General features: G+C 26.0%; 1 protein-coding gene across 1 annotated transcript; it reads right to left on the minus strand.

The window, feature by feature from the left end:
• Window positions 1–404: 404 nt before the first annotated feature.
• On the minus strand, window positions 405–8,180 carry LOC105258813 (probable ascorbate-specific transmembrane electron transporter 1). Its single transcript, XM_025411104.1, has 3 exons — window positions 7,827–8,180; window positions 4,213–4,474; window positions 405–1,421 (listed from the first exon to the last, which is right to left on the minus strand). Coding segments are annotated over exons 1-3 (786 nt in total). The 5' UTR covers window positions 7,829–8,180; the 3' UTR covers window positions 405–899.
• Between the last annotated feature and the right edge of the window lie 3,177 nt (window positions 8,181–11,357).

The following is an 11,357-nucleotide window of genomic DNA, read 5'->3' on the forward strand; positions in this document are numbered from 1 at the left end:
TATATAAAATATATAGATACATATTGTATAGAAAAAAATTCACAAAACTATTTTGCTAGTATTCTATTTGTGATAAACTCATACGGTTTCGAATCGTTTCCTTTACTTCAATATTGAGTAATCACTATATATATATAAACGCGGATTTTTCACAACAATGTCGCCGTAAAACTATCATCGATCGCATTCAAATCTCGTCAAAAAAATATTTGTTCAGTTACTAAAATAGTTTCACAGAAAGAAACAAATTGAAAAAGAGCAAAAAAAAATACAGTATGAAATTAATAAACCAATAAAATAAACAACATACTTATATAATTCTTTTTCTAAAATCTTAATAACGTAAATCATCAACAAGTTGAACATAAATTTTTATATATTATAATATCTTTTATAATATAAATTTAATTTAATAAGACAAATTTCTCTCGAATGTACGTCGCGCGTGTGATATGATTCCCATTAATTTAAATGCAAATATATTTATTTAAGAATTGCATTTAATTATGTTTTATTTCATATTTTGAATTTTCATCAAAAATGCAGATTATCACTAATAGATTTGTGTGTAAAACTCTTCACTGTATTTCTTCACTGTATTTCTTATTTAAAATAACTATTTCTTCCTTTTAATGATCAAGTATTATTTGACATAGCACATCTATATACCATTTGTTTTCTAATCTAATTTTTCTTAATTAATTTATAAAGAATTATATATATAATTAATATAAAGAGAATTATATCCTATTAAAAGATAGCATAAATTTAAAAAAGTCGCATCATATTAGTTCTTTAAATTATTTATAAAATTATTTATAATTATTTACATTATTATTCTAATCGTAAAAAAATAAATAAAATATTTTTTTCTTAAACGATTTGGCACTAATATTCTTCTACAAGACAGAAGGGCAGAGTAATTTTAGGGAACCGACAGCTTGCCTATTGAGAGAAATGAATGCACCTCTCAGAGATAGTATCATGATCAACACCGTAAGAATAAGTAGAACATCATCGGCGTATTCTATTTTTTCCAAATAGTATATCCATTTCTTTTTGTAACCGTAACACTGTGATACTATACCGATAACAAAACCGGCGATGCCCAGAAAATTGTGAAGGAACTTGATAACCACCGGCCGCACGAATTTGCGTAGTTTCCACGCGATCCACACTGGATATCCAAAAATCGTTACCGTGCACACGATTACCAGAGAAGCAATGCCCGTAATACCGTGGATCGAATTGAAGTGTACTGATTTGGCTTGGATCATCAGACTCACACCAACTAAATTGCAGATCAATCCAATGGCTTGCAGAATCCAATGGAGATGTTTGTTGGCGCGACGGGAGAGAGAACCAGTCAGAATATTATCACCCGTCAACACAACAATGGCCTCCGACATCAGTAGAATGTACTGAAAGAATAAGATCGATTCGTGAGCAAGCGCAGAAAAAAAGTTTGGATCGTTTGGCTAAGTCGTTAGTAGTTCTTTGGCTATCTCTCTTGGCCCAAACTCTCCTGATGAGGAAGGAACCGCGCTCGATACTACGGCAATTCTACGCCGGACGTTACACAACGGGGCAAGTGGATGTTGTAATTTGAGTTTCGAGAGTCGCTGAAACTCAATTACGACATGCACTATATAATATTTCTTACTGTTGCATACAATGTGATTAAAAACAAGTATGAGACATATCGATTTCTTCTATCACTTTCGATTAGGTCCGAGTATGCATAGCAACTGAATAGTTTTTATACAAATATTTCTATGGCAAGATTCCAATTCTTAAAATTTATTTTATAAAAACAAAAATAGAACTGTATATCATAAAAATAATTTATATGAGAATAAAATCCGATTCAAGATATAAAATTCTCAAAATATCTTCAATTCAATTTAATTAAAATAATTAACACATAAATACTTAATTTTTTTTAAATAAATTGATAAAGAATACAGCTCTATGTATTTAACAACATGATAATTAAGAAACGAGCAATAAGAGCCCAAAACGCAGATGGTAATGCGTAAATTTCATAAACATTAATTGTTCGCGAAAAAATTTTTTAAGACGTGCACAAGGCATTTATACATATATTTTACTTGGTGTATATGCCAAGTTATAGATTCTCGTGGTTTGAGAATTCTATAAAACCCTCTTTACCCCCCTGAAGAGATGTAGACAGGAAAAATATCGAGGCGAACATCTCTTCAGGGGGGGGGATAAAGAGGATTTTATAGAATTCTCAAACCACGAGAATCTATAACTTGGCATATACACCAAGTAAAATATATGTATAAATGCCTTGTGCACGTCTTAAAAAATTTTTTCGTGAACAATTAATGTTTATGAAATTTACGCATTACTATCTGCGTTTTGGGCTCTTATTGCTCGTTTCTTAATTATCATGTTGTTAATTTTTTTTCTTGTATAAAAGTCGTCTGTTTCATTGTTATAGGAATAAAGTTTTACAAGACCGTGAAATTTTGTTTTACGATATTTTACTTAAAATACGATGCGCTACAAAAAATAAAAATAAAAATAAAAACTAAAAATTCGTATATTGACTATGTATGCACATATATTAAAAGTTGAAAAATTTCTTGAATATTTATCAATGTAAAAGGAATAAAACAAATATGAAATTGAGAATAACTAACGCAGACTTTATCTCTGCGCAAAGTGAAAATATAACATTTTCGCATCAGAAAAAAGCAGATATTATTATATTCGAATGTATTTATTATTAAATTTATTAAAAAATATATAGAGAAAAATTAATTACATTTAATGTGTTGACGTGGTTTGCAAATGGATCATTTGATAGAGGAATGTATTTGTATATGCAAGGAATCCTTAGTTTAGACGGATCAAAATTAATGATCCATCCACGTTTAAGCTCCGCTTTGCAAGGATAAGCGGGTATAAGCAATTATCGTTGCAGTTGAAGCCCGAGCAAACCGGGACTTTGTTACAGGGAAAAGATAAGCGTTACGATTCATTACAAGTTCGGTCGTAAACTCGCATATTGATGCGACGAGTTCAAGGAAGAACGTAATTTCACATGATGGGCTTTTCTTAATGCAGCATCGCAAATATACATGTCAGAAGCATATCAATGAATTACTTAATAAATGAAAATGTCTTACAAACGCGAATAGAAAAAGCTTTTAAAAAAAGATTTACATAAAACTTTTATCTCTCTTTACAGCTATATATAGAAGATTTGAAGAGTAAATATGTATATATATGACATATGAATCATGCAACAAATTTCTTTTTTTTCTTTTTTTTAACGAATTTTCAAATGGTGCATTACGCTACTTAAATTATTCATCACAATCCATTTGAAAAATTTTAAGTGATTTTACATTTTTTATAAATTTTTTTTTATAAATGCGACTATAATTGCTATTATATCGTATAATAGGTGAAATTAAAAAGCATATTAATCTTGTAAGAGCAAATAAGAAAAGTACAGACAAAACACGACATTTTTTAAACTGAATATACGCACTTTTGTTAATAGATGTTTTCGATATTGTAATAAACAGTGAAATTAATTATTGCTATGATTTGTGCCTCGAGGGCAAAACAAAATTCGATGCGCTTGTGTAGATTATATAAACTTACTATATCGTATCGTATCATATACGAAGATATATACGATACGAATATAAAGTTTCAGAACTTTGAAAATTCTATAAAATAATGTGTTTTTTATTATTATTTTAAAATTAAAAATAATATAATTATATAAATATATAATTATGTATATAAAATTTATTGATTATTATTATAGATAAGATTGTATAAACATATAATGTTTATATAATCTTATCAGTAAAAAAGCCCTTTTAATCACATTTTCAAATATTTTAACGTCATATTTAATGTAATTGTAAGAAAAATATATAAATTTCCTATCGCTGTAGAATATTGCTTGCGTAATTTATTGTAGTCATATCGCACACTCGAGATTTTAAATTGAAGTTGTATGACCTAAAAGTATTTTAATTAATTTCAAATATTTGTCTAGAATGCGCTCAAAGAAAAGTATGAAGAAAGTTTGCTTTGGCACTTGATTACGAAAGCAGGGATATATACAACGCGATCAATTTTAACAATTTACGATGCTTTAGAAAATAAACGACGGAGAAGGAGAAGGATCAAACGCATGTTTCACGAGAGTGGAATACTTACTCCGATAGTGCAGAGGATTACATGTATATTTGTTACGTAATGTATGTTATTCTTCGCCGTGTAATATATGAGGTACGTCGTTACTGCTATGATCAGTGCATGATTAATCGCGTCGATTGCAGAAATAAATATACGTTGAACACTACATCCTAGTCTTCTGTTTTCGGAGTTTACGATACTTTCAGCAGAAACGTGTGGAAGTCTCGACGTAGATTCCTTCGATTGAATGATGAGCTCCATATTGTTTTTATCCGCCATTATCCTGAAAAATATACAATTTGTTATTGATACTATAATCACTTATCAATTTCTGGAATTTCTGCCGATTTGTACAGAACTTGGTCAGGTTTTCTATTTTTTGAACCTAATTTATATAGGCAAATTGTTATATATTAACTGTTATATATTAATTGTTATATATTATATATATTAACATAGAATACATATAATTATTATTGATGTAAACAAATATTTTACTATTAATATGCATTTATTTATAAAATTAAATATAAAAATGTATAAATATTATCTATTTATTAAGAATAAAACATTAAATTTTTTAGAAAAATTTTATACTTTTATGTTTTATTTGACTTATTATTGTTTAATCTCTCATAAAATGTATTTATGTGAAAATATTAATTCAAAATGTTAAATTAATTTGTAACAATTTGAGTTTTTTCTATAATCTAATTTTAATATAATTTTGATATAATTTTATATAATATTTTATGATTTTATAATTATTTTTAAAATTTTTAAAAATTTATTAAAATTAAATATTTATTATATATATTATTATAAATTTATTATATTGTTATATAAATAACTATTTTATTAAAATGATTACAAATAAAATAATATATATTTACATATATATTTTTCTCTCCGTATTAATTATAAGTACACACTTACGATATATCACTATCAATTTACAAGTTCGAATTGTTATCTATTCATATACTTAGAACTAATATACATATTGCGCAATGTTTACATGGAACAACTATGTTTAAAATATTTAAATGATAATATTATCGCAATTGACAAATGTTAATTGCCCTAATGTTATTTGCGGAAAATACGCTTTGAAAGCTGATTCATACTTATTTAATACGATACGCAGAATTATTTTTCCTTTATTATTATCTTTTTTCCTCTATTGGATTTTATTTAATTATATAATTTTTGTGACACATATTGTGGTGCTGTAAAAGTTAACGATTATATCTCCATGACATGTAAAAATACAACGTTAGATTGTGCTCAAATAGAAATATGATATAATGAGATATTTAATTTAAATGTGTGGTCTGATTCCAGATGAGGCAAATTCATTGTTTTTTTAATGGACAGGATATCTGTTTTGTACATGTGATTAATTTTTCTTAATATAATATATTCTTATATAAAAATTTAAATAAAATTCCAATTCTTCTTAGAAAAATCCTTCTTAGAAACTTACTTACGTATTTGTGTGAGCAACATACTATTAATTTAATTTTATAATCTATTATTTTTTAATTTAAATGTCTTTATTTCATTTGTTTTGGAATTTTAATTAATATCATCGATAACATTTTAAAAAATGAACATTAAATATGAATGAATCATATTAACTCAAGCAGTCAGAAGGATATTAAATACGTGTTATTATTAAAATTTCACTACACATATATTGCGAATATAAATACTGAAATATTAATTAAGCTTTAATAATGCAAATAACAATTGATATTATTTTTAACGCGTCTTAGTAAAATGATCAATTTATGCCATAGAATGCAATTTCACAAATTTAATTTAAAATATAGATGCTACCTATATAAATAAATTTGATATTTATGTAACTTATCAAATAAACAATTAAGCAATAATTAATTTATTTAATCAGCAAAAAATCAAATAATACAATACTATAATAATCGCATTTCGATAAATTTTATATGATTGTTAGAGAATTATATTTAATTTTTATTGAACAATCTTGCGAAAAATTTATTTATTATTTATTTATTATTTAATCTATTTATCAATTAACAACCAGAATTTCCCTATAAAATTTATCATTTATAATTATATTATGCTAAACAAAAATTTGTTTATGGATAATATAATACATATAAGTAATTATCTGAGTTTATTCTAACCAATTTAAGCTCTACAATTCTACTATTTTAAAAAATGAGTTGATTTTTAAAGCAAGCTCTAAAATTGAATAGCTTAAAAGCCTAAAAAAGAGAGAAACCAAAATCAATCTGTACGCGGAAAAAAGAAAATAGGCAGTTTGTCGAACGAGGGTGAATTTATTGTGCTTCTTTGATCTACTTATTCCAATTTGTTGTTCTTTAATTACAATAATCTTTATCTTTAATTAAATTTATTTTTAAACATATCTTCTTAATCCACGGTTTAAAGAATTTAATATTATAATAATTTTACACATATATTATTACCTCCATACTCCCTGTATCCAAAAATAATAACTAAATTTAATGGAATTTCCTCGTTTTTTTTTAAACAAAAGAACAAAAGATAAGATGTCAATAAAGTGAATAAAACATTGTAGAAACATTTTATATTATATAAAATACATTGCAAATTTATTATATAAATTGCAAATTGTACACATAAAATATATTATATATACATTTAAAAATAGAATACCCAAATAATACATTACAATTATGTAATGTATTATGTAATATATCGTATATACATTTAAAAACTACATAGTACCTATAATATATTTATTAAAACTCTTAAAATCATAGTATATCATAATATAAAATAACAAAATTTTTGTGAAAAAATTTTGAAAGTATAATACATATAAAAAAAATTTTTAAATTAATAATTTTTAATAAAATAATTCTTGAGATGCATGAATTAATACAAAAAACTTGCTTAACGATTTATTCTTTTTTTTAACCAAAAGATTAATTTTGAACTTAGTATAATGTACATATATTCTCTGTTCGATAACTATAATTGTCAAGAAAAATTTAAGTTTATAAATAAAATAAACTAATTCCCCTCTGTGTTTGATGAATAAATATCAAAGTTACAACATATCCACGATTTATTTTATCTGTTTAGTATGTGTATTTTACACATAGCTTATCATAATTTACTTTACACATAGCTTATCATAATTGACTTTCGTTTCAAAATTGCCTACGATGTATTTCAAACTTGTTTTTAAATCATTATTTCTTAAGAATAACATTCTTAACATTCTTAAGCGCGTAAATCATTTTGAAATATTAATTGAAGAAAAACTCATCAGTCTTTTGCAAAATACAATCGTAAATTTTTACAAGTAACTTGACATATTTCCGCTTAAAAAGATAAATTAAATAAAATTGAAAATGCAGATTTTTGTAAATTCGATAAATATTGTATAAAATATATTTATAGTATAAAATAAAAATTGATCACAATTTGTACACTTGCTTTGAATTACTGAAAATCAAACTTACAACTTGTTACCGAACATTTTATAACAATAATTATCATTAATTAATATTTTATGTAAAATTATATATACATTTATCACACATTAGCAAAAGGACAATTAATTTAAACCTAAAAAAAAGATGATGAAGACTTACATAAGTTAATGCCGCAAATGCATATGCAAAAATAGCGCTAACTATCTTGAGCGACGTACGACGATTGCCTACGAAAGGAAAACTACACGAGTGTGCGAATTTCTTCCTTATAATATATGCCGACGACGCGCGCGATTAAATGCGGACGGTGCGCGGGGGATCAGCAACGAGCCGAGAGATCGATGTCGGGGCCATTGGTCGTAAGATTGAGTTCGCGCTAGTCGAGGGAATCTTAAGTAAGTGCAAAAAATGCGGGATGTCCCGAGCGGGATTTTTGTCTACGACACATGACTGATAACTGCACGACGGTTGCCTCGCGTTACATTAATAAGACAAATGCGACACGTACTGGACATTATCGGATGTCTCCTGGAACGTGTTAACGGCGTCACGTTAATGACACTGACTTTTATCGCGATCACGTACACTTTATGTGCGCCCACTAGTGCAAGATGCAAATGAAACAGAGAGGGATTAAACCGACGCCACCGAGGATATAATCAGCTGGTCTAACTCGAATTCAAAGGCTCGCCTTTCTTGAATACCTTTGCAGATCTCTTGATGCTTTTTCGTGTTAACTGACCACCATCTCTCGAAATTACACAAATTTTCATATTTATCCGAATATAAGGATATTATATCTGCATCTTTGAGAACTCGCCAAATTATATATGTACTTCAACACAATAATGTCACAAATTAAAAAAGAATTATACACACACACATAGTATATCTATTTATTAAATATATATAATATATATGCATAGAAATAAGAATATATATTTTTAATTATGTATATTTAAAACATAATATGTTTTAAAATATGAAAATTTTTAAATATGAAGATTATATACTACCAATTTGTTTGCGCTCATAAGATATGATTAATAAATAGAATGATTATATTTATATTTCTTTTTCAGATAAGGAAGAAAATTTAAATCTTACAATAATATCTCTTCTTCTAGTTAAAAATTTTTATATTATATTAAATCGCTAAAATAGAAAGAAAATAATATAGAAACAAAAATAATATAGAAACTATTTTATAAAATATCTTATTAGTATATTCTTTTTTATGTTTCTTGATGCTGTTTTTACATACAAAATCTAAATTGAAAAAGCAGAGATAAAAGAAAATAAAACTAAGTTATAATAACAAATTTTAAATACAATTAAACAGTGAGAAAGGTCCATAAGATTAAAATAAAAAAATAATAAAGGAAGAATTATTTTTTCGAGAAATGAGATTAATCCAATTAATAATTTTAAAGGAACTTTAGTATCTAAGCTGTTGGAATTTCTTCGGAATTTTGCTTTTGAGGTGAGCAGTGCATTTCTTCGATGGATGTTGCGGACACAGAAAATCGGTTTTTTTGTTTATTTTTGTTCCATATCGATCTATTGAATTTAATGTTGCGCTCTTATTTAATTGAGTTTACCTAATTGTTTCGGTTGCGTGCGATTTTGATTTCAATCTTCTGAGACATTGTAAATATAGCTTTTCATATGTTTCGATGTGCTCCGAAGTAATGTATATTGACAGTTTCTTTTATCCTGACTTTGCAATTTTTATAACATCTTTTTGACATTGATAATGATTCGGAATGGATCGAAACAGCGTTTGTCATAAATAAATAAATAATTAGAGAGCTGATTATTATACTTAATATGTTAATAATTCTAACTCTCATAAATGACACCTTTTACTTTCGTTCTTGGTCCAAGAAGTCTTCCTTTATTGTTTTTTGATAACAAATTTTATTTAAAATTTCTATTATTAAAATATTTTTTAGTTTCATAGTTAATTATATGAAAATGCTAAGTATTTTATATATAAAACTCTAAATTTCTATCTAAGGAATGAAACGCGTATAGCATATGTTTACATAATAGATGTTTAAATATCTAAAAAATACGTTGTTAGACAATACATATTATTATAAAAATTTAATATAACAAATGTATAGACTTGCGGCAGTTCTTATTTTTTATAAAATATATTGAAATACTTACTTAAATTTAATGATAATAATTATTGTAATTCATTTTTGATATTATTATAGATATTATATTTTTATGTTAATGTGCAAATTATTGAATTATAAGTCATTACAATTTTTAATAGCTAAACTCAAGTATTGCGTATTTTAATAAAGAAAGAAGAAAAGAAAAAAAAATATGTCATGAGCCGCCAAACGAGATAACATTGATAATATCTTGCTGCAAATTATAATAAATTTATCACATCTATTTGAAGTGAAGTCATTCACGGACAAAATAATACGAAATCGCATCTGTTAATTCTCACGTAGCGATAACGTTTTTTCGATATCAATCATATGCTACTGCCCGCATGATCAATTTTATCGTTATATTAATGCTATTAAGATATGTCGTATGATAACGTTATCTTCTATTTTGTTCTATCTAATGTCTAGTGACCAGATACTGAGAATCAGTAATTTAGTTATATTTTATCTTATATAATTTTATTAATATATAATTTTAAATTTGTTAAGGAGAGAGTAACATCACGCTAAAACTCGAATATATCTGAGCAATTAATCAATTTTAAGCACGAACCATCTGAGATTCGCATCTTGTATTTATTTCTACTTTTAATGAGATTTTATTGATTCTTGTCATTTCATATATTTTCATTTCGTAATAAGTTTCAAATTATTGACTTTTTAATCGTAACACAATGTAAATACAAACTTTTTAAAGATATGTACATTAATTGTTTTCAATATTTATTTAATGCAATTCGATAGAAAGTAATATATGAAATTATGAATTTTGTGAAAGTTGAACGAATCAATTTTGCTTTTTATAGTCTCTTTTTACTTTTATAATACACATATATAATTAATTTTTTATTACTAAACGAAGAAATGAGAATTTGGCTTTTAAGAAGATTGTATTTTTATACTATGGGTACACATATATGTGTGTGCGTGCATGTGTGTACTATATATTTTATTTTACTAGTGTGTGTGTGTGTGTGTGTGTGTGTGTGTGTGTGTGTATACACACTAGTAAAATAAAATAGGAAACACTTTTTGAACTCTAAAAATTGGACTATGTTTAAACCGCTGGACTCGTCGAAAAATCATCGTAGAAAAAAAATTAAAAAAGCATTTTGAAACTTGATGTTTTAACTTTAACACGCAGTTGGTAGTTTAAAAAAATTTTTTTATTTTCCTTATTCTGAGTTTTACAAAAGGACATTGTTTTGTCCCTTAAAATTACGTATTTTTGATACTCTGAAGTTCGATAAAAAAATTTTAAATTAAAAAAGAAGCATTTTGTAGGAAAAATATTGTAATTTATGGAATTTAAATTGAATTTCTCGAGAAAATTTTTAGGATTCAAAAAGTGTTTCCTATCTCTTTTTACAAATGAATATGTACACACACACATACGCGCGCGCGCGCGCGCGCGCGCACACACACACACACACACACACACACACATATATATATATGTATCCATAGTATAAAAATACAATCTTCTCAAAAGCCAAAC

The sequence above is a fragment of the Camponotus floridanus genome, unplaced genomic scaffold, assembly GCF_003227725.1.
Source record: "Camponotus floridanus strain SB8 unplaced genomic scaffold, Cflo_v7.5 scaffold104, whole genome shotgun sequence".
NCBI lineage: Eukaryota > Metazoa > Arthropoda > Insecta > Hymenoptera > Formicidae > Camponotus > Camponotus floridanus.